This window comes from Pseudoliparis swirei, chromosome 22 (assembly GCF_029220125.1).
Source record: "Pseudoliparis swirei isolate HS2019 ecotype Mariana Trench chromosome 22, NWPU_hadal_v1, whole genome shotgun sequence".
NCBI lineage: Eukaryota > Metazoa > Chordata > Actinopteri > Perciformes > Liparidae > Pseudoliparis > Pseudoliparis swirei.
The window spans coordinates 16329019-16353767 of record NC_079409.1 but is presented as its reverse complement, the minus strand read 5'-3'; the positions used below and the strand labels follow the sequence as shown (position 1 = coordinate 16353767).

General features: G+C 41.3%; 2 protein-coding genes across 4 annotated transcripts in view; both read right to left on the bottom strand.

Annotated features, from left to right (window-relative positions):
• The window catches only part of cdkal1 (CDK5 regulatory subunit associated protein 1-like 1), a 230079-nt gene extending 220073 nt beyond the window's left edge, over positions 1-10006 (bottom strand). For both annotated transcript variants that reach the window (XR_008835463.1, XM_056444982.1), the window contains exons 1-3: positions 9905-10006; positions 7148-7311; positions 6212-6324 (exon numbers count right to left, since the gene is read on the bottom strand). Coding sequence is in view for 1 of the 2 variants with exons in the window: in XM_056444982.1 (XP_056300957.1) it covers positions 6212-6324; positions 7148-7305 (271 nt within the window). In the remaining variant the exon portion in view is untranslated. The remainder of the gene's footprint in view (positions 1-6211; positions 6325-7147; positions 7312-9904) is intronic.
• Positions 10007-10184: 178 nt separating this feature from the next.
• LOC130213349 (transcription factor E2F3-like) lies at positions 10185-22291 on the bottom strand. 2 transcript variants are annotated; one of them, XM_056444892.1, is made up of 8 exons: positions 21827-22291; positions 19623-19743; positions 18419-18552; positions 18022-18110; positions 16690-16848; positions 16128-16242; positions 15508-15649; positions 10185-15034 (listed from the first exon to the last, which is right to left on the bottom strand). In XM_056444892.1, exons 1-8 carry the CDS (start codon positions 22106-22108, stop codon positions 14739-14741), a joined length of 1338 nt encoding a protein of 445 aa, XP_056300867.1. In that variant the 5' UTR covers positions 22109-22291; the 3' UTR covers positions 10185-14738. The 2 variants fall into 2 exon arrangements, with proteins under 2 accessions (XP_056300867.1, XP_056300869.1); XM_056444894.1 differs by lacking the exon at positions 21827-22291 and adding an exon at positions 21507-21648.
• Positions 22292-24749: the final 2458 nt, after the last annotated feature.

Below are 24749 nucleotides of genomic sequence, written 5' to 3'. Positions count from 1 at the left end.
TGGGGAATGCAATGGCAACCAGCATCAATTCTGACAAAATAGTAAGTGAACACAAGAAGTTGTTTCTTAATTGCAAAAAAAAAAACACTGCACAAGGACACCTGTTTTGCAAAATGATAAATTTAATATTCAAAAGTTGTTTTACCCCCATGTCACCACAATATTTACATATCCATATTTACATATTAACAGCCTGTCTACCTGTCAAATGTATGCGCTGAACTTGAGGGTATTATATCTAATCTATTCAATTCTAATTCATATAAGATTATGACAATTTATTTATTTTGGTTTAATTTCTAGTGCTATGTATATTCAGTTTTTAGTTTAGTTATTTTGTTCACAACTATGTCATTTGAGTCTTGTCCATTGCCCTACTATTTGATTAACCACCTTTTTTATTTCCCATCCATCTGTTGTCTCCCAGTCCTCAAACCACTCCCCTCTTGTCTCTTTACATCTCTCCATTATCCACCACCATCTTTCCATTTCTGCATATTTACCAGAGTACTTTTTTTTCCCCTGGCAGTAAAATGCTCTCCCTGTCCGTCTCCCTTTTTCCGACTGTCGCTTTGGATGATTTTGGCTTCCAGTGCATCTGCATCTCTCGTCATTACCCATCATCCACCTCTCTTCCCCGCTGACTCTTCCTTTAGTCTTTTATTGCATCCCTTTTCCTTTTTATCTTTTCATCTCTTCCCTCTCTCTCAAACAGCAGAGTGGGGCTATCTGACACACATCACAAAGTAGGAAGACTGTGGAAAGACGGAGCCAGCATACGGTTTCTCTCAAATGCGTAAACGCATCAGGCGATATGTATAATCTTGCAGAATGACGGCTGTCAAAAGCTGAACTGTCTCTCATACACTTTCTTCATACAATATAAATTCTCACCACGTCTGCTACTGTGTGTGAGAAGAGCAATTGTGTGTGAGCTGGATGTCTGTGCTAACGTGAGAGTGTGTGTGTGAAAGAGAGGTGGAGTCAGAGTGAACATTGTAAGTTTTCATTGGCTGTAACATTGCGGCGTGTAATGTTGCGTAGCACGCAGTCAGCCAATCAGAGGGTCCCCACACACTCCGTTTTATGAATGAGACGGCATGTATACGAAGTACACACACACCAGAGTGAGAATACTCGACAGTGATGTAATACAATCACAGAGCAGTAGACGCGCTTGTAACTCTAATGCAGTACGAGCTGATTCAGAAAAGTTCAGCGATGTTTCTGCTACATTTCTGAATACTGTCAATTACAAATATCCTGGAAAATGTACATACAACTGGAAAAACAAGAGGAAATTAATTGTCTTTATACCAGTGAAATGCTGGTATATCTAAATTAAATGTACAAATATGCCAAATGTTTTTCTTTTTTCATTGAAAATGTACGTATTGATAAATCATGTGTAACACCTGCTAATCCAAAGCCAATGATGCATGTCTTTGTCAATCATAAAAAGCAGGTCATTTTCTAAATAACATCGGAAAGTAACATTGTATGCAACACATCTGGCATTTTCTATCCAAAGCAACACCTCAAATACTTGCTCATCAATAAAGCTCACATCCTCTCGATGAGAGCCATATCCTCCAACCGTCTGTGTTCAAACCAGGAACTGAGGACGCCTCATTTGGCTGACATTGTGTACTGGGGAGTAATTTTGCCTAACCGGTATGTAAAATCATAACTGAAGTGCTGTGTGTGCGGCTGGCTGGCAGAGAGGACATTGGGAGGGGAGGAGAGCAGCCAAAAACAATCAAAATATCCTGGTGTGACTTTCCATGAAGGGTGTGCGGGTGTTTGTGTATGCACGTGCATGTGTGTGCGCCCATATGCGAGTATACACGCCTTTCTATGAAGTCACTATTTGGCACATTGCTCTGCTGCTCAAATGTGGTTTACGTGTCCCATCGTGAGTAAACAGTGCCCTCTTTAGTTGCACCGAGGAACAGCAGCTCAGGACGAGCCACGCTGAGCAACATCGGCAGGCTAACAAGTGTGGAGACAATGGAGGCGGAGAAGGGGACCGACACAGGCTGGTGTAAAAGGAAAGGAAAGACAATCATCTTCAGTTTGTGCAGAATCACATTTAACATTTTCAGATATTTTACAACTGACTGCATCAACTCGTAGTCATCACCTCCGCTGGTAAGCACCAAGACATTTGAGGAGAAAAAAATGCATGTCCTATATACCATATTATACCAATGTTATTGACTGTACGTGCCAAGATGCTGCTCAACTGAAGAACGAGGAGCGGCCCGGCCCCCTTCATCCGAACAGTGACCAATCTTTTTCACCTCCAGTCACTATTTTCAACCTAAATCAATAAAGCTTGTTATGTAAAAGTCGACATGATGTCGTACAGAATGACATTACATTGATTTCAGGTTAAGAACAGTGGGAACGAAGAGCTCACTACATCTTATCAACATTAATGGTCACATAAGATCGTGCGTAGCCTTCAAGGACTGAAAGTTTCAACTTTTGAAACTATGAATGAGAATAGTAGTACCGTTTTTCTGGAAGATGACCTCATCCTGATATTGCGGCGATGCTTTCTTTCACCAAAAGGCACTTCCAATGAGCCAAGGCTGCCACCTAGAGGCCACCAGAGGAACGGCTACTATGTCTTATACCAGGTGATGTCATAGTTTCAGAGAGAGAGAGAGAGAGAGAGTTAGAGCCGAAAGAGGGACATGGGGTGTGAAAGAGAGGAAACAGGCAGGAAGTATGAGGGGAGGGTGAGAAGGTGATGTCATGATTTTAGAGCTGTTGAAGCCGTCTTTGTCCAAACTCTTTGATTAAACTCTGCAGATCGGCTCTGCGGCTATGAGCAGACACTACAGAGGTATCTGTCTGATATGCATAGGACATCATCACGTGAAGGACACAACATTTAGACACACAAAGGATAATGTTCAACCAACTCGTCGTCCTAATTTTCAGTCTGGTCACATACACACACTCTATCCTTCAGAAGCCCAATTCAGTCCTTGTCATTCCAGACTATTCCGCCCTCTTCAATTCACTCCCAAACCATTTCATGCTATTCTAGACAATTGTGTTGCATTCCATACGATACCATTCAAAACAATCACCAGCTCTCCTGAGTGTAATCTCTCCTGATTCTGGCCATGACAGGCAATTTCTCCTTCCAACAACCTCTCAGTGAAAAACACTGAGTGAAGAAACACACACCCAAAGAAGATGAGGGGGCGATAAAAAGAAAGTGACGTCGGAGGAAAGAGACAAGAAAGCATACAAAGGGAGAAAAAAACAGATAAACAGCCGAAAAAAGGGAGACAGAAACCAAACTAATCCTTTAGCTTAAACAATGAGACACTGACCTTGAAAGTACTTTGTTGAGAGGGGGAGTGAGAGAGAGAGAGAGAGAGAGAGAGAGAGAGAGAGAGACAACAAGATCTGTGAGCAGTTAGCATTGAATTAAATTAAATTGATATTAACTGAAGTGCTAAATAACGGAGGACTGATCTTTTGCTGAGCCGGTGCCGGTTTGTCAGCGGTGGTCCTGTTGATATAACTTTGCTCCATTCACAACCTGAACAGAACCAATTGTAAAGAAAGATAGACAGAGAGTGTAACACCATCACCTCCTCTTCTATTTCGGGGTTGAAAACCTTTGTTCATTTCATATTGAGTTGTATAAAATGAACAAAAAGCAAGATAATGGTGGGAGGGATGATTTTCTTTATGAGGATCTCCGTGTGGTCACTGCTTGTACTACTTTAAGGAGTAAAGAAGGTCACAGAAATAAACCTAATCTAGAGATTAGAAAAATTCAATATCCATAAAAGCATGCTTTAACCTCATGACCTGAGAGTGTATTACATTAAATCGTCTTCGTTTTGAAATGTGTCTTTATCTGCCGAGGACCTTCAAACCACCAGAGAAGCTATTTACTGTAATCAGATTCAGAGACAGATATTTTGAACACAGGAATTAAAGTGGGCATACAAAACAACCCTAACTATGAATAAGTCTTCACCAAACTCACTTCATGAAAGACGATTGCCACAGTTCCACTATATATTTATCTTTCTCTGCAGAGAACTACGAGGCAGCAGCTTGTGTTAACCTCCGGCCCACCCCCAGCTCTCTCTCTAAAACTGTGACAGGTGTCTTTGTTGAAGACACTTTCATAACAAGCGTTGCCCTTGGTGGATGTATGTCATCTGTAACGACAGTGGCATTACGCTGCCATTATCAGCATAGTGAACAGCAGAGTGCACGGGGAAAAACGTTGGCAAAATTGCGAAAGAGGAAGAAAAGAGCAGCAAAGTGGAAGCCATTGATTGTCGGACTAAGTGAGTGATGAAATAACACCAGTTACTTCACTTTCAAAATGAATATGTGGCACAGTGTGTTTGCCACCACAGAAAAATATCACTCAATAAAACAAAATATCTCTCGATCAATCGAATTAAACGTTTTTAATCTGAGAACATGACTGCCACAAATAGGCTTCCTGACAGAAGTAAATCATTTAAATGATGTCCTGTAAAAGTGTGTGAGAGGGGATTACTTCAAATCCGATTATCTTTTAACTTCATTCTTAAATGCCTCTACAACTGCAGGAGACCTACCTTTGTATAAAACCTAATTTGCTATAATAGAAAAATGTTTTTATCAGTACAATTTAGGGACATAGATTAGCACTTCAATGGCTCTTACTTATAGTACTTTTGTAGTTCGACTATGTTGAGGAAATGTTACTTTCTGTATTATTGTTGTTCTTAGTTTGTACTCTAGGTAGAATGCACTGACTGTAAGTCGCTTTGGATAAAAGCGTCTGCTAAATGACATGTAATGTAATGTAATATATTACTGGGACCACAACAGATGGACATTAAATATCCAGAGATTCACAATACATCAACACCAACTACCATGATCCGGATGGCACAACGTCCACCTCATTTTGAGAAGCAAACCTTGTAAAAATCTGAGTTTAAATAGTTCAAAAGGTAAAACAACTACCACTTAACAAAAAGCCTTGGTAAATCGTTTAAAGCAGGATCTGCTAATGCGCCAAGAGACACAGGTTGTATGGCGAGTTCAAGAGGCAGAAAAAAACACTGTTTTGCCTTTATTTGATAGACAGAAAGTGACAATGGGGGGAGGGGGAGAGGTTTGACATGCAACAATGGTTCCAAAGCTGGAATCAAACCCGGACATTGCGGTAATGAGCCATGCACTGAAACCACCCGGCTACCAATGCGCTCCAGAGAAAACTATTAAAACCAGAAAGGTGGAAAAGATAGAGATCAGGGGTCTACCAGATGAGGGGCTGGCTGGGCGACTGTTGTTCTGTGTTCATGAATAAAGAGTGTGTGTGAGTGCGTGTGTGTGTGTGTGTGTGTGTGTGTGTGTGTGTGTGTGTGTGTGTGTGTGTGTGTGTGTGTGTGTGTGTGTGTGTGTGTGTGTGTGTGTGTGTGTGTGTGTGTGTGTGTGTGATTAATGTCCCTCTCTGGCTGTGGAGACCCCACGGTGAGAGAAATGCCTGAGGGGTTAATATCACTCTTTTTTTTAGCATACACTGTTTGTAGAAAGACACAGTACAAACACCCATACTGTATTTGTGTAGATACTATATAACCAAGAACAAAACCTGCAACAATAACTTTCTTTTCTTTTACAGTGACAAACGTTTTTTTGCTGACATCCCAAAGACAGCAAAAGAAAAAGAAAAGATACGCTACAGGCAAAGGGCACAGTCACACAAAGGGGGTTACAATTGATGATTGAGGAGGTTTTTGTATGATTCTATGCATTGCTTTTTAGCAAAATGTTGCATATTATAACATATACTATGTATTATAAAAATATGTTTTACTCAAATACATTTGCTTGGTTGAAGATCTCAATTCAGAGCAAAACAAAGTATCCGACTGGAATAACACACGAGGCACAGCTTACTTACAAAGCAAGACTGCCCCCTTGTGTTTAGTAATATTTATGACATCAGTTTGTATGCCAGGTGATGTCATCTTTTAATTTTTGCTCTTCATTCGTTTACTTTCATTCCACCGGTCTAAAATAAATCACATTCATCCTTCGATCTAAACATTACTCCATTAACATATATTATCAATAACATTCATGTGCTGTTATTATTTTTATTAATATTTACTGACAATCAGTCAATAGATTTAATATAAACCAACAACAATGAATGATCTCTCACCAGTCATCTTGTATCCGCTGGCAGCTAGCTGCCCGGCCATGTACTCTCCATCAGAGTTGTTGTGACTGCAGCCCCACGTTTTCATCCAGATTGTTTGGGTGCCAGGGATCAAACTAGAAATGAGCAATAATGAAATATGTTCTTGTTATAGGATTTGTGGTAATTTAAAGAACATTAATATCAAGAAGTAATGATGAAGACTAAAAATGTGGGACTGGGACAGACTACTATGGTGCTTTCACACCTGGTTGGAAAGATGTAAACGCAACTCTGGTGCAGCCAGACCGAGACCTTACAAGCAGGCACTATTTGTAGTATGAAACCAGACAAATCACATTTTTGTGATAATAGATATATATATATATATATAGGGTTTTTTTCATGATACATGAGGAAGTGAAACATTTTTTAAATAACTTAACGGATAAAAAGTCAGTGAAACATACAAATTTTGTAATATTACCATAAGACGGCTCTCTTATTTTTATGTCATTTTTCATGACATATGAGGACCAGTGGCAACCTAAATAAAGCTCACAATTAGATTAATTATTATTTATTCATCTTCACCAGTGAAGTTGAATATATTCAAGGAGCGATGAAATACTGTACGACTTTCTGGCCATCACCAGAATTTTGTTTTCCCCTCCAGACCCGATAATACAGATAATCTGCACCATCACAAAAAAGACCAGAACTAAGCAAAGTTGCTTTACTTCTCCAAATCAAAAGCTCCAAATAGCACCATTATTTTTAAGATTTGTAAAATTGAACTATAATAAAATCATCAAAATCTTGAAAAGAATGCAGGTTGGTTTTATTACTTGCAGTTATTTGAACTCTGGGAGGATTGATCTCATCTAAAACATACTGAATACTGGGAATATCTCAAATTCATCCTGAATTACTGTTCTACTATATCAACATTTCACAAACCTGTCAGTTTGGAGCTCCTCGTTGCTCAGAAGCTCTTTTTTCTTCCTGGACCTTGGCATGATGCTCTTTCTAGCTGACTGTCTCTCGTGCGGCGTGGGGTCACTAGAGGACACCATGTCCTCAATGTCGTCAATCAGAGAGTCACAGTCGGACGGCATGATGGTCTGAAAATAGACAGAGCCATTATCAGCACAGCATAATCCTATACACTGTCTATCACATATATGAGAACTGTGAACCGTTAAGTTAACCTGGTGAGAAGTATACTCCGATTACCAAAAATGTATGTTGAAAATTACTTTTGATGGCCAAATATTTGTTTGAACATAAATTATATAAATGTAAATGAAAATGCACTAAGAGCAAAAACAATTTATTACATTAATTTTTTTCAAAACTCTGGGCAATGAATAAGATGAATGAAAAAACTTTAGAAATACCCAGCGCATTATTTAATGGAAAGATATTACATTACCACAGTGAGGTGGAAGAATAGAGTACTGCTGTAAAAAATAAATAAATATATATTGTTTTTGATGAATCTTTTGACAATTTTATCAATCAAGCAATTGTCAGAAAACTGACGAGTTTGTTTTCTTCAGACCAAGATAATGTAATCCAATGCTTTGTATTGTCTGACCAACCGTCCACAATGCAAAGATAGTCAGTTACCTTTAAGACAACAAATAGAAACAAATTCTCACATTTGAGAAAATTAAATCAGATTTGTTTTTGTAAAAACAATTAATTATCAAGGAAATTATATTAATTGTTGTACCTTTATAATATATTATAGAAACATTATAATGCAATTATATTATATATAAACTATTAATGAATCCAAAGGAAGGTTGTGTTGTAGAATAATAAATTTTTTCTAGCTTTAATAAAAAAATTATCACTCCAGGTACATACCAGTAGGGATTAAAACTGAGATGAAACACGTTTTATGTACAAGTAGTGAGCTGATTCTTTACTGTACATGTTTATTACCTTCGCATTGAAAATGCGGAAGGTTATGTTTTGATCGCCGTGTATTTATTTATTTATTTGTATGCGTGTTACTCGCATAACACAAAAAGTATTAAACCGAATCGCATGAAATTTGGTGGGATGATTGGTTATTATCCGGGGATCATTTGATTAGATTTTGGGATCAATCGGGTCAAAGGTCAAGGTCAAGAAAAGGTCAAAATCTTCTTTTTACCATAGCACGGTCAATTGTTATCCAATTGGCATGCAACTAATGCCGAAATGTTCATAATGCAATGCCCAATCTTATGATATGCAAAGGTATGTGCTCTACCGAGTGCCCATTCTAGTTTTATTTATTTATTTATTTATTTGTATGCTTGTTACTCGCGTAACTCAAAAAGTATTAAACAGAATCGCATGAAATTTAGTGGCATGATTGGTTATTATCCGGGGACCATTTGATTAGATTTTGGGATCGATCGGGTCAAAGATCAAGGTCATGAAAAGGTCAAAATCTTCTTGAATCACATGAAATTTGGTGGGATGATTGGTTATTATCCGGGGACCATTTGGTTGGATTTGGTATCGATCGGGTCAAAGGTCAAGGTCATGAAAAGGTCAAAATCTTCTTTTTACCATAGTGCGGGTAATTTGTATCCAATTGGCAGCAACTAATGCCAAAATGTTCATGATTCGATGCCCAATCTTGTGATATGCGAAGGTATGCGCTCTACCGAGTGCCCGTTCTAGTTTAATGTTATTGTGAATAATACATGTAAATAATGAATTAACGCTCCCTTGCTAATCAATACTCTAATGAACAACTAATACCTCCATCTACACGACGACCACCTTTGGCACTACTATCCAAAATGCACTGTCTTTTATATTGTAAATAATTGTTAAATGATAATGTTACTTCTCTATTGTCTATAATGTCTTGTTTATTTGTATATTATATGTACATATTTTCAACAAGAGCAAGTAAAGCTTCATGAGTCAATGTGTGGACACACACATTGACAATAAAGCTCATTCTGACATCCAAATAATAATAATTGGATTTGAGCAGATGTTTCTTCTGACAAATCTTATATAATAAAAACATCACATCTACAAATACATTTGACAGATTTTTTGAGATTGTTACAGTGTTATCATACTCCTAGCTTTCTCAACAGAGCTAACGTTTAATGCGTTTCAAATTACAATTTCATTCCCCTTTCATTGAAAATATGTCTGAAGCTACATGAGCAAGTCAATCTTGCAAATTGCTGATGCACTGAACCTATAACGTGTGTATGTTCTCCTTTACTGTTTCGTACAACTGAATGTTGGTTTCTAACTAAGGTTAGTATATGTGAGCTAGTGTTCCCCTCACTTTCACCACTGCTGGTGACGTTGCATTGAAAGCCAACCAGTTAGCTTAACACTTAGCTGTTTAATTATAGGTCAAACATACGTTAATCATACATCCTAGCTAACTTGTTATCACATATTAAGTGAATACCTGTAGAGTAGCCCACCACTGATGATACGCCATTATTTTCTTTTTAATTACGCTCGACTTTCCCCATTAAACTGACCGCATGCCCATTAATGTTGACCACTACAAATTAGAAACAGCTGTGTATATGACAGAAACCTAGCAGGCTATGGTTACATCTTGTTGGGTAACACGTAAGCTATCCATTAGCTTGGCTAGCCCGAGTAGCTAGCCTCTACCCACGTGCCCATATTGTGGGCAGTGAGACCCCTTAAAATACTGTACAAATGCTTTACCTGAGACGCGTTGTGGTTATTGGTTCAGAACAATAAGAATTCCGAAGAAAGGGCGTTTTGGAGATGGAAAACTGTATTATTTACACCATCAAAACAGTTAACACAACTCTCAGACCGCCATACTTGTCCGCAGTACGGTGCGTCACGAGGGACAAACTAGTAGAGTGTGTATTGTACGCGACTGGAGTTCATAGCGCATCATTGAAGCCCATGCAATTCAACTGAGCGATGATTGAGTTTTATAATATATTAAACAAATAAAAACAACCTGAAGACAGAATAAACACATTTCCATAATCATACTGCCTTTATTCAAATGTTCAATTACAAACACCCAGAGTACAAAAACAAATCCATGTATCCTCCCCCCCCTCCCTCCCTCCCCCCAAACAAAAACAACTAAACTTCTTCATTTGACAGATTAAAGAAACGTGTATAACATACATCGAAGACAACAAATATGACCTTCAACATTCAACAGCACACTGATACTTTCACCCATGCATTCAAATTTCGTTGTGATACATTTTTCTGTAATTAGTGGAAACAGGCAGCAATATCATTTTACAATCCATTCTTTCCTATGAAATGGTTACCATTTCACATCAACCTATACAGACTATTTACCGATCAGTATATTGTATTTGGTAACAGCTTGAGAATAACCATAGGCAAATAGCAGGTACAACAGTGCTGTTTCAATCTTCACTACAGTTAACGCCACATTTAGCCTAATGAAGCGATTATGTAAGGTCAAATTCCATGAATCACACATTAGAAATGATGGAGCTGTAATTTCATGTCACCCCTTATATATTTGTCAGACTCACCGGCAATGACACAAGCTTCAGCGGTGCATTAAAATCTTTAACATTCCAATAGAAACCCATGGAAAGGTACAATCTTCTCAAAAAATCATGTTTCCATCATGTAAAAGTGGATAAAATATTTGGACCAGATTCTGGCCACTTGAAATAGATGGAGGAAAATATAATTACCTTTGTAAATAGCACATTTGTGCACCAAATGGGGAAAATAGAGCTTGATTCTCTCCATAAATACATATAAAATAAATGTATATAAATATGCCTATAGGAATTGTGTTATCAATCAGAGCATTTATGTGCATTTAAGTCAACTTGTACATTAACTTATGATAGCACTAATTAAGCTCTATGCTGACTAAGAAACTGTATTTCATCCTCAACTGAATGGGTGAGGTTCATGTTAATGATTGTTTTTTGATTTTGCGTAGTTGTTTCAACAGGCAATACTCTCCATGAAAAAAAAATTGTCAGACTCCCTCTCATCATTCCAAAAATAAAACGGACACACGGTGTCACAGAAGCAAACCCCTCACACACTTTAGCAGAGGACACAAGTCACTGATAATGATTCAGTGGTGTATATAGCCATGGCAATGTCTCCTAATGGCCGGTAAAGCGCAGACAGGCCAACTGCGAGAGAATGAGTACATGAATGCATCATTGAATATGTACACATGTTTGTGTCTAAGAGATGAAACCAAGACGTAAATAACTTATGGGGGAAAAAATTTGAAAACAAGAGATTCCACTTTTCTACCGATTGAATGTGCACCCCTATATTCAAATTTAAGATGCAACAGTATGAGACCGGTTTGAGAGCAAAGGCATACTCATTGAATCAGGGTACGAGTGAAATCTCACATATCGAAAAAGAAAAGGTGCGATGTAATATCCAACATCACATCTAAATAACGCACGGGGAATTTCTATGAAAAAGGGGAATTCAAAGACTCACACACACACTATGGCATTTACTTCTCTGCCCTATTACTATAGTCCAACATTAAGTGAGAGGTAGCCTCCAGTACCTTGTGCACTGACATTTTTTGAAAACTGTACATGAATTTACACATGGCAGGCTATTCTTTCACATTACTCACACATGCAATTACTCAAGGGCACATCAATCAAGTCAAGGGGAGTTTACACTAACAGCAGCAATATTACCCGCAGCCGCAGGTTTCTCTAGATTGAAAGCCAGGGTTTCAGACGAGATGTTTGCATTCCGTTATTATAAGGGATGTCATCAAACACGAGAAGTTAACTGCAATGGTGTTCCAAACACCACAACAAAAACAAATCCCGTCAGATCCTCAGTGAGCAAGTCCTCTCGCTGGCTTTTCTGGTTCAACCGCTGTTGAAGACTCAGCCGCCCAACACAACCGTAGGACCAAGCCAACACTCAAACATGGCGTGTTGCACTGCATTTGCACAATTTAAAAAACGGGGTCTATTAGTACTTCTTCTTTTTTTCTTTTTCTTTTCCTCCATGTTTTTGTAAATATAATGTTATGGGCCTTTCATTACATATTGAAGCCTAAATTAGTGGGCCCTGGCCACTTGTTGCTTAGATGACCTGGATAGCATTAGTTATTTCTACAGTATTAAAAATCTATTAAAAAGTCAACACTTATTAAAACTAAAAAGACAAATACATTCCTCTCTCCCACACTGCTTCCAGGACACACAGAGTAGGCAGCGTGCATTGATAAGTGGTTCAAAGTTAAATTTTACCAATCAAACCACAGTAGAATTTCACAGCACATAGTCCAAGTGAGGAGGCATTAGGGTATGTTTGGTTATGGCAGCTTCTGCTGATGAAGATGAAGGGACAAGCAGCAAGAAAGGGGAAGTTTGTGTCCTGATTTCACAAAGTATCAATAAAGGTACGAGTTAGATGATATCAGAGTTTGCATATCATGTGTGCCAACGTGCGAGGCGTATACAAGTACATCAGTTGGTTTTGCTTAACCCACACTGCCCAGGTATGATGGCTTTCATTCTGCCGTTCGCACATGGGTCATGGAAAGTTAAACATCTGAATCTCTGTTCCCATGTTGAACATGTTTGTATGCATCAAACTGTAAATTTAATTACAAAATATGAGGTTGCCCACATGAACAGTTGACAACAGGCTGATCAGGTGAACAGCTAACAAAGATCCCTTATTAAACTCACCTACTAAATCCTTTTAAATACGGAGGATATAGCACGAGAGACAAGTTGTGTGCAAGGGGATCTAATGAATTATTAGCCTTAAGGCATATTGTAAGTATTTTGTACATGTAAAACTAGTGTACAACAGTCTCCTTTTAGACTACACACTCCTATTAGTTGCATTGTCATCATCAAGTTGGGTAACAATGTCCTATGTACTCAGAAACCGTAATTGAACTTCTTGCAGCTCTCAATACATCTAAACAGTGCTTAAATGGACAAAGTTCTCATCCTTTAGTAACTTTAGAATTATAGGTCCAAATGCCAAACAAGTGTCTGAGCAGGCAGAGACAAGAACAGGTGACCAAAACCTAACTTAATCAGAGGATAACAACTGCTTTAGTTGAGACTGCCGTGTATCAAAACTGCGTAGTTTTTAAACTAATGAATTCAAATGCATACAATGTCCCACACGCAAAATGCCTATTTACCAGTCAGCAGCATGAGCCCTATATCAGATCATTAATGGATAAGAAGGCATTAGTTATCCCCCAAAACACTTGGCATCAACACATCTGGGTGAACTTTGACATCTGTCAAGTGAATGCATCACAGGGCAACGAAAAGACCATGTCGATCTGTCTCGTAGATATTTATGAGGTGCTGGGTATCGCCACTAATTTCCCAAATTGATTCGATTCTGATTCACACGGTCGTAATTTGATTCCACAATTGCTTTGATGCGAAAGATTTTTAGAAAAAACTAATTCAGTAAAAATATTAAAGGCAGGGTTAATAATCTTATGAAAATAGCAAGAGTACGCAAGTGTATAAAAGTTACCTCACCTAGCCCACTGGCCAACTCATTTTCAATAAAAGTATCTCGCAGCACTAGTTTTGAAAAGTGAATAAATCTATCAAGAAAATTGCCAAGTACCCAGCGCTGACACCCTGTTGCTTCTTCCAAAGTCACTCTTATTATGAATGTAAACATAGAAAAATGAGCCGAAACAACAGGATATGGCTATCGTTGGTACTCGCAGCTTGTGGAAGACTGCAGTCGAGCAATAAGGGCCCGGGCAGAATACTCTCAGGCAGGCAGGGAGACAGGCAACCAATCACTGCATTCAGGGCCGAATGAAACAAGTGAACGTGCTTATTACAGTCCTGCGACAGCGACTGATACCAGATTATTTTTATTTTCTGCCAGAGCATTTCATTCATGGATGGCTCTCAGGATGTATTAGGAACTTTAAAAATATATATTTCAAAAATCCTCCTAAAGATTATCAACACTGCCTTTAATGTTTACATTCACAATTTAGCCTTTCTTGTGTGTTAAATATTTGCAGGATCCTTCGAGATTATTCAGTGAATGGTTTTCCATCCCTTCCCTTGAGCATTCTACGGATGGTTTTTGGCTATCATATCTGTGCGTCTCAGTTGCCATCACACGTGTGCTCACCCACGATGTGCATTAATGCCAGGTGGTGCGTGGGGCGTTTTCCTTCGAGCTGTTCCTTGCGTCATACACAGAAGTGTATAGCCTTCCCCTCCAAGTGTATAGTGAACAAAAAACAGCTTTAGGATGTCTCCCAGCTACACTCAAGGCCTTACATAGCCGGAGACAAAGAGCAGTGGATATGTCTCTACACTGACCAGTCGTGTCTTTTGAGTGAAATCCTGCACGCCATTTATCCCTCACACCATGAAAGAACATGGCATTTAGCCCACAGCAATTCATTTCCATCCATTTAGAATTGGTTTCCACTAAATACAGTCAGGCACCGGCATTAAAACCCTCACTAAGTCTCTCTCCCTCCTTCCCTATGAATTTCTGTTACCCAATGTTAGCTGCACAAGAGGTCATCCAGGCCAAGGGAGGGCATTTTATCAAAGTCACAGGCGTCAAACAAGTCGCTGATTCCCTGGTCATCTCCCAAACCTAAAAGGTAGTCATCTTGGTCCAGAAGAGGAGGCCCAAGGTTTAAGAAAGGCCCCAAGGCTGAAGGGATCTGGTCTTCTGTTTGCTGGAGCAGACTAGTGTAAGGGGACGAGATTGGGGAGAGGGTGGTGACGGAGACGGCTGAGGAAGAAGAAGGTGGAGCCAGGGAGGAGATGGCAGAAGTGGACGAGCAAGTGGGACCTGTGAAAGAAAAAGGAAGTCAACAAGTTATCAGCCAGTTAATAACAAATGTATATCAGCAAGATTATGGTTTCATTCACTCCAGCTTTGTTACGCTAGCCTTCACCAGCCTGGAGAATCTAGATATCTTTGTTTGTACCTTTACAACCACAGCAGTGCCAAACAGTCATTAAATGTTGGAGAGAGCAGATCATAAAAAGTAATGACCGTCGATCTCCAAATGTATAATTTTGCACCAAGAGCAGCTACATTTTTTTCCACATTTGTGATGTCAAAAATGCAGTACAACATAAACTAAGTTTCAAATTAGCATCCGTCTCAAGCTTAATGTTAATATGCCAGTCTATATGTCCACACTGTGTGTCTTAAAGGACCCTAAGTGTAAGTAGCAGAACCCTATCTATTTTCCTGAAAGAGAAAGTTGAACGTCAATCAATTATTTTTGGTGCACACCTATGACTAACTAGACAAACCTTGAAGGACTTTGAGGAAAGGTGAGTTCCCATTGATGTCCGTGCTGCTGTCTTTTACAGGACTCCTGGGGTCATTCTCCTCATCTGGACAAAGCAGGACTTCAATAGGACCTTTGGTGCTGGTCAGATGGATTGACAAACACTGGAAGGAAACCAAATAGACAAGACTTCATTAGAAAGATGGAGAGGCTGAGCTAAAATTATCCATATGCCCTCAACTTCTAAATGTGTGTCCGATATTTAAACACCAACAGTACTCAAGTCTGTATATGTTTCGTATGTGTACCTAATAAACTGGTAACTCTGTAAAAACGTATTTACTAATTCTGGCTATAGACCTTGAAACTTCTTACGTCCCCATCGTAACCTGGGAAAACAAAACAGCAACACCAACTCTAGAAGGGTCACCTAAACTACATGCAGCCTCCACAGCCTCAGAGTCGTTCTCATGATAAACCCCATTCAGACAGGATTATTCATCCAGACTAGCATTTAGCAGACTCGTCACAAGACTTCACGCATACTAATATATTTGTGTGTAAAATCATTTGGTCAATTTCCCCAAAAGTCTCGACAAACATGGCAGATCCAGCTGGTGGGTTCATCAAGTGTACACATACCTCATCCGGGTCTGGTACTTCTAGTTTGGTGTCTGTGGGCGCTTTGACGACGATGACAGTCTGGTCTCGGAGGTTTCCCAGCTGTTTGATGTCTTGGTACGTTACATAGGCATTTGTGAAAACGAAATGGTTAAAGAAATAACAACATGGTCAGTACATGTCAATGCTAAACATTAGATGCATGTGCAAGCCAAAAGATGCTCAGAAGCCTCCAAACTGCAGACATGTGCTAGTGATTTCATCGAGACGAGTTACTTTACATTGTATGAACTGTAATGTAAAAACATCTGCTTTATGTGTGTGTTACAGATAAGATGGTTTGTAGACAATGTTAAAAGACAGGATGGATGTTATCAAAAGAAAGATGGAAGATTAAGCCGCAGACTTCGGCTTACGATCCGGTATGTTTCTAACATAATTCAGGGTTCCGTCATGGTCTCACGGTGAGGCAGGAACAGGCATGTGCGCAAAGAATATACACCGCCATCCTTTTGGCAAAGAGCTATGGGAACATCATTTTTCCTCTCTCTCGTGGATGTCACGTCAAACAACAAAAGGATATTTCTGATTGCTTTGCAACTCGCTTATGTGTCGCATGTCCGAGCTGCATCTCTGGATGAGTTGTTCAAGCCTCTGCTCTTCTTCCCCCAGTGCAGAAACCTCTGCCGTTAGTTTCTGTCTCTGGCTCAGTGCCCCTTCTACCTCCAACAGACTGCAGCCCCTAGGAGAGAGGGGTGAATCAAAACAGATTTAGTACTGGCCGAGTACTTCACATGCCCATAAAATAATAAAACGTATTCATGATTGGGATGACACCATTTTTAGTTTTAAAAGAAATCCTCCTTGTGAGCATACATTGTTTAAGCAGAAGTTTGTATTTTCAAAGAGGCAAAAATATCGCAGCCATGAAGAGCGCTGAAAATATTTAGTCTGTACAAAAGATAATGACAGATGACAGTTAATAATAATAATAATAATAATAATAATCATTTTGCTTAAATGCTTTACCGTCGTTTGATACAAGATTAGCACAGCAGTTTGTCTGTGTTTATTTACAAGTTAGTTGACTGATGTGGATTGAATTGATTTTAGATGCATCCAAACGTAGGCCAACCCCATCATATCCACGAGGGGGGAAACTAACAGAGCAGTTACAGGAAAGCACAAGGTGGCGACGGATCACAAAACGCATCGGATTATAAACCTGTTTTCAGACACAAAACAGATCAGCAGGGAAAGAAAGGAGTACATCAATCTGAAAGAGAAACCCTGATCGGCTGATACAGACCGCTTTGTTTTGTCATAGAAGCTGGTGTACATGGCATGAGACACATTTTGAGTGGCGAGCATGAGTCCTGCCAAGCCAGAGCCGGCGCCGCTCGTGTCGGAGCACAAACCATGTGGGGCTCGGCCCGTAAGCAGGCTGCGCTACATAGGCCGAAAAAAAGAAGACCGGTGTTGACCCGTCATGAAACAGTCTTGTTCGAAAAGGGGTGTGAAAGCCTCCGAGTGAGTGACAGAAGATGTGCTGCTTTAATGAGTCTGTGCTGAGGTCCAAGCGCCCCCTTGGCCACAGCTGTTCGCTCCAGTGCTGCCAACAACACAACCTCCTTCCTGCCGATATCAGCATCGATTTGTGGTTCAACTTATCAGGGATCAGAGACTAGAAGGCAACAATGCTGATCTCATATTTTTACTGAATGTTAGCAGAAAACGATCGGCAGTAAAACGTTATTTCACACTGATGATCAAACTGTAATTAATCTGCGACACACATTCGTGCCAAACCGATGGGACCGATGAGTGGGGCGCTTTGCACGGCAGGGCGGAGAGCGTCTCTTAAAAATATGACAACTAAGTATTTGAGTGACAAAGTGTCCGGGTGAGCACTTACATCCACTGAATGTTGTTCTTTGATTTCTTCTTGATGAGGTGAATGCCTTCTAGCACATTGGTGATATCATACAGCCGCCTTTTCTGTACCTGCATGTCGAGGAAACAGGTCCATCAGTCACCCACGGAGTGGTTAAGTTAACCGTGTAAGTCACCAATCACAGCAAACCACCCAACACAAACATCAGAAACGTTTTAGATAGATATATACTTTATTAATCCCCAAGGGGAAATTTGTCGTAGCAGTAGCAGCACTAATAAACTAAACACACAAGAATAAAAAATAAAATATAAAATACAGGGATGAAAGATATAGAAGTATACAAGTAAAATATATTTTCAATGCTTTAAGCAGATGTACATTATCGCCAACACAGCTTCTTTGGATCTGAAATTACCTGTAAGGTCTCAGCGGCGAGGTTGAGGTCCAAGACGCCATCAGAAGACTGAGCAAGAAGGTCCACAAACTTCTTCGTCAACAAGCCCAGGGAGGTGTCGTATCGAGTCTTCTCTGGTGGGGACTTTGGTGCTACTGTAGAGGAAAAGTAGAAGGAAACGAGAAATGAATTGAAAACGACAATGTATTGGGTTTTTTGACGTGACGTAAAAACAAATAAAACGTCCAAATAACATTTAAACTTGGAAGGACATGGAACCAAGTAAACTGTGAACCCGTCCATAATGTGGAAAAGTCACGTGGCTCATGAGTCTCTCACACTAGCTTCAATAAACAGCCGTAGAAAGGTGTGGACACTTTTGGGAAACTGCTGACGACATTGGTTTAAAGCCAATGCAATACAGCGGGACATGCCAGGAAATGCTGGAGGTAAATGACTCAATCAATCATAACCAGCTGGGAACGAGAGCTTTTCATGACGATGGAATCCCAAGCAACGAGGAACGAGTTGAAGTTAACTCGAACAGACATTTATGTCGGGCTGCGAGTTAGATATCGATGCTGATGGCATCGGCTCCACTCATCGGCGGGCGACGGCACCTTAGGAGCACAGCAGCGTGTCACTCAGCCTCCAACACATCCTGTGGCTGCACTCAACAAGGTCGTGCACTGCTTCAGTACAGATTGTGTTTCTTTTAAAGTTTCAATTAGCCTTTCAGTGAAATTTAAGGGATCCAAATTGTTATTTTGTGGTATGACATGTCACTTAAACATGACGGGTGCATTAATATACATGACATAATTCATTTGAAAACTAGTATATCAACAGAATATAAACCAGACGGTATTCTTAAAAGTATTATGTGTTGATGCTACTCCTAAGAAGTGCAGAGACATTTAGACGCTGTGTGAAATGGAAAGGAATTTGTAATACTTGAGTATAATGTTGAGTGCCTGTTATTCCCATGCATCAACTGTGAAATTAAGTCTATTGCACTTAGAGAGAGAATTGAAGGATTGTTTTTAACAGTTGGCGAGTGTCTACATCATCAGTGTCCAATGTATCCAACAACGGTCTGAACGAGCTGAAACGAGGCTGTTCTCGTTTCAAACTTGGTGCGGACCGCCTCTCCCGCAGAAGGCCGCTGTATCAATGTGTGGTCAAATTCTAGGAGACATGTTCAAGGTGCCGGAGCGCCTCTTACTTCTGGGTGTCTTTAGCCGGGCCCCGTTGGCCACCGCGGTCCCTCCTCGGCCTCTTGGAGTTCTGGCTGGTTCTGACTGGTACTGGTGGTCTGAATCATCGAGCGCCAACCGCCTTTTTGCCTAGGGACAAAAATATAGTGTTAAACAGCAGATATGACTGTTTTGGTTATTTGGCAGGCATCTAATCTTTGAAGCCACAAGGATTTAGGTGTCATCCTGAATGCATCATTACTTGCATCGTGTGTGTGTGTGTGTGTGTGCGTCCCCGGCACCAAAGTTCTGAACTATTTAGAACAGTTAAACATGTTAAGACAAGTAATGAAAAGGTGTGTATATTGATAAAGGCACATGGTACAGAAATTCCTTTTGGTCATGGAATACCTCCTGCTGTCCTTTCCATTTTAATTGACAAAAAGAGCCATCTTTCTGTCATTTCTGGGGGTGGAGCAGTCAAACCTGTCATTTCATGGTCGAGATGTCTTATCAAAATTGGAGTGCATCATGTTAAAACTGCTGATCTCAGGATGTTGCGCAAATCTAGTGTTTCTGACTTCTTCTTTTGTGAATGCTTTGCCCAAGACAAACCCAGCTCGCCCAAGAGTGAGTCACACCTGAGTTTAATCACATTGCCACACAGTAGAGACCAGATATCCCTGTGAATTAACCCAGGCACTTTAAATATTAAAAATAGATCCCAACCAATAGCAATTATATTCTGGTGCAGCTTGACAAAAACGAGGTATGTTCATTATATGGTTTCAGCAACAGCAGGTATGTTATAGGCGGCCTCCTCACCACTGCTGTACTGGACACCATGTGTGAGACCATTTAGGCTCTGTGGCCAACACCCCGGGGCATTTAAACAGCAAAATATGAATTCCCTCTGCCTCATAACAATCCCTGAAATACCATTGCTTATTTTTCAGTGAGAAATGGATACTTCTTCTTTCACCAGCCTATATTGGCATATTAGTCCTCATTACTGTTAAACCTGGCATGGTGGATTAGTGAATGGTCTCTTCAACCAGGGGACCCTTGTAACTTCTGTGTTGGCAAGAATCCATCCTGCTTTGGTGTCTGAGCAACACACCAGTTGTGTTTGATTTCCCTCTAAATCCCATGGAGAGGGGTTAAGTCACTTAACGCTCACTGGGTGCATGTACTAAACTACATGTATATTACTTTCTTGCTTAATCAAGCTTAAGTCTGAGAAAGAATAATATGCCCTCTGTTGACAGTCAAAATGTCAGCCATTTTATATCAGCAAGCAGCTCCCCTCACCCCCTGCCTGGTCATGGCTCCAGCCTGAGACACCGAGGCTGGTCGAGTTCATGAAAGATGAACAGCCGTGAACAAACCGACACCCCGGAGTTGCTGCTCGAAACTATTCTGTGTGGTTTGTGCAGCCAGAGAACACAGGAAACGTGCAATCAGTCCGCACAGCAACCAAAGTCCCCGAGTTTTACTTTGCTGGCCACCAGGACGTCACACTTTATTCACAATCGCAAAAGAGGACACGAACCACTTGGTGCGAAAATTAAGATCCGAGGCCCCCAGCGAGTAACGTGCCTCGATCAATACCGCTAACGTTACTTAGCCCTGAGAGCTAACTCACTGCCAGGCTTCACCCAAGTTGTCTCGCATCTTCACGCGCCCGAGAGGGACACTACATATCGAGTAGTTTCTAAACTCGAGTGAAGCTTTCAGCTAAACGTGAATTCGCACGTCTGGCCATTCGTGTCTGTCAGAAAGCTTTAGAAAAGTAGGTAACTAAGAGCAAAGCAGCTCAACAACCCCCCACCCCCCCTCCCTCGCCACCTACCCCCAAATTAGGGCACCGACAGCAGCCACTAGGCCGACCGCTAACGTTACTCATCTCTTACCAATATTTCCATCTGGCTTCGAGGCTCAAGCGGACTCAAAAAAAACACCACGAAAGTTAGCATAACACGCCGTCCGGAGGACGTGTCCGCGCTCCTGTGAACCCGAAAACTAACTTAAACTCGCCGCGAGCCTCCTCCTCGGTCTGTGGGGCAGCGACCAGCAGCGGAGCCGCCGGAGTAACTCGGCTAGTTAGCTCGTCCTCGCCGAGCAGCAGCTAGCGCTAGCTGCCCGAACAACAAGCTCAGCTAGCATAGCGAGCTAACATTTGGTCGTGTGTGTTTGTCAAAGACGTGTTGAACCGTGCGGTGCGGGTCATTACCGGCGGTCTCCCCAGAGCGGGTCGTTGTCCGGCTCCGTTTGCTGCAGCCTGCTGTGGAGTTGTGTAAATGTTGTTTATCTGCGCCTCAGACAAACACACAGTGGATGTCTGTGTAACGTTGCAAGGCGGCGGGGTGGTTATTATTTGGATATACGTCGCGTTGGCTTGACCGGGGTTTAAACGATCCGTGAGAGTTGTTAAAATGATGTTGTTATCCAGAGGAGAGCCCCCGACCCCCGATAAAATCACTTTGTCCGGAGCCGAGGAGATCGCTCTCCTCATCTTGCGTATTCGGGGTAACCCCTTTCTCTCCTCTGTACTTTCAAGCCCGTGTCTGCTAATCCGCCGCGATAGTTACAAAAATAATCAGACCGAAGTAAAGATAACAGTCTGATGCATCGACTTTTGTAAAGTATTTGTCCTTAAGAAAGTGCATTTAGGCAGATGCAACGGATTAAAAAGTAGCGCAACTCTCGTTTCCCCCGTCTAGAAATGGCTTCAGGAAACGGCCTGATGAATGAAGGGATACGGTTTACGCGCTCAAGAGCCCTCCCGCGAAACTCAGATTTCCCGGGAAAATTTCAAACGAAATCTACATACCGGGGGCTATTGGTCTTCCGGGGGAGAGTCCCCGCCCTTCTGTCGGCCATGTTGGCCAATGACAGCTCGCGATTCGTTTCGCCACGTGTTCATTGGCAGTTGTAAACAGGCAGCGTCATCTGACGCGTCGTGCGTGTTCCCAGACGGGACGCTAAGTGGCGCAAGCGACACTGAAGAGACATGTGGAAGAGAAACGTTCAGCCCTCGCGTTAAGGCGGATTTATATCTGCTATATCAGAAGGACAACATGAATCCTTAATAGGTTGCTCTGATTGCAGATCAGATGGTAAAACCAGTTGGTGATATCTAAATCTACAAAACATATAACAAATGTGTGCAAATGTGTGCATTTTCTACCTGTGAGGCGAGACTACTGACTACTTGGATCCTGCTAAGTATCTTCTTTAAACTAGTTTTATCTGCTAAAGTTACTGTTGTATTTGTTGATTAAAGCTGCTAGATTGTTAGTCTGTCCTGTTTTAAGGAGTTGTTTTGGTAGAGAGGTGTGTCCTGTGTTCCGACACCTGAATCTTCACTGATTGAATGACGATCGTCACCTGGTTTCTATTGAGTGTCATTTGAATACCAAAAGCCAAGGGCGGTGTCAACGTGGCTGGCTGAGTGTCTTTAAAAGATCTCCCGGGCCAAGTCTGCAGTGTGCATTTTCTACCTGTGAGGCGAGACTACTGACTACTTGGATCCTGCTAAGTATCTTCTTTAAACTAGTTTTATCTGCTAAAGTTACTGTTGTATTTGTTGATTAAAGCTGCTAGATTGTTAGTCTGTCCTGTTTTAAGGAGTTGTTTTGGTAGAGAGGTGTGTCCTGTGTTCCGACACCTGAATCTTCACTGATTGAATGACGATCGTCACCTGGTTTCTATTGAGTGTCATTTGAATACCAAAAGCCAAGGGCGGTGTCAACGTGGCTGGCTGAGTGTCTTTAAAAGATCTCCGGGGCCAAGTCTGCAGTGTGCATTTTCTACCTGTGAGGCGAGACTACTGACTACTTGGATCCTGCTAAGTATCTTCTTTAAACTAGTTTTATCTGCTAAAGTTACTGTTGTATTTGTTGATTAAAGCTGCTAGATTGTTAGTCTGTCCTGTTTTAAGGAGTTGTTTTGGTAGAGAGGTGTGTCCTGTGTTCCGACACCTGAATCTTCACTGATTGGACGATCGATCGTCACCTGGTTACTATTGAGTGTCATTTGAATACCAAAAGCCAAGGCGGTGTCAACGTGGCTGGCTGAGTGTCTTTAAAAGATCTCCGGGCCAAGTCTGCAGTGTGCATTTTCTACCTGTGAGGCGAGACTACTGACTACTTGGATCCTGCTAAGTATCTTCTTTAAACTAGTTTTATCTGCTAAAGTTACTGTTGTATTTGTTGATTAAAGCTGCTAGATTGTTAGTCTGTCCTGTTTTAAGGAGTTGTTTTGGTAGAGAGGTGTGTCCTGTGTTCCGACACCTGAATCTTCACTGATTGGACGCGATCGTCACCTGGTTTCTATTGAGTGTCATTTGAATAAGCTTCAGGGGAAACGGGGGTTTGGAGACACCAACACCTGGGGTGGCTCTGCTGGGAGGAGGATTGAGAGGACACTTGGGCTCAGTACTTCCTGGGTTTTCGACTGGGAGGACAAGACATGAGAGTCTTCCTGGAGTCGAGACTGGAGGACAAAGACATAGGAGTCTCTTCGGAGAGAGTCAGACTGGAGGACAAAGACATAGGAGTCTTCCGTTGGAGTCGAGACTGGAGGACAAAGACATAGGTCTTCTTCGTGGAGTCGAGACTGGAGGACAAAGACATAGGAGTCTTCCGTTGAGTCGAGACTGGAGGACAAAGACATAGGAGTCTTCCGTTGGAGTCGAGACTGGAGGACAAAGACATAGGAGTCTTCCGTTGGAGTCGAGACTCGGAGGACAAAGACATAGGAGTCTTCCGTTGGAGTCTTCGGGTGGCTGAGTATTTCCCATTTTTTTGAATATGTGTGTCTTTTCCATACCTGTGCGTATCTCTACTGTAGTTACTATAGGACTCGCTCATTCATAACCCTCCTCTGTTATCCTTCCTTTCTACTCACACCCAGCACCTGGTCACAGGAGGCCTCTGGAACTGTCAGTCAGCCAACCGCAAGGCCGACTTCATCTCTGGCTTTGCTGTGGAGCAGTCGCTTGACTTCCTGGCTCTCACTGAGACCTGGATCACAGTAGACAACACGTCACCCCGGCTGCTCTCTCCTCTGCCTTCTCCTTTAGCCACACACCCAGACCCTCTGGTCGGGGTGGAGGTACAGGTTTACTCATCTCACCCACATGGTGTTTCTGT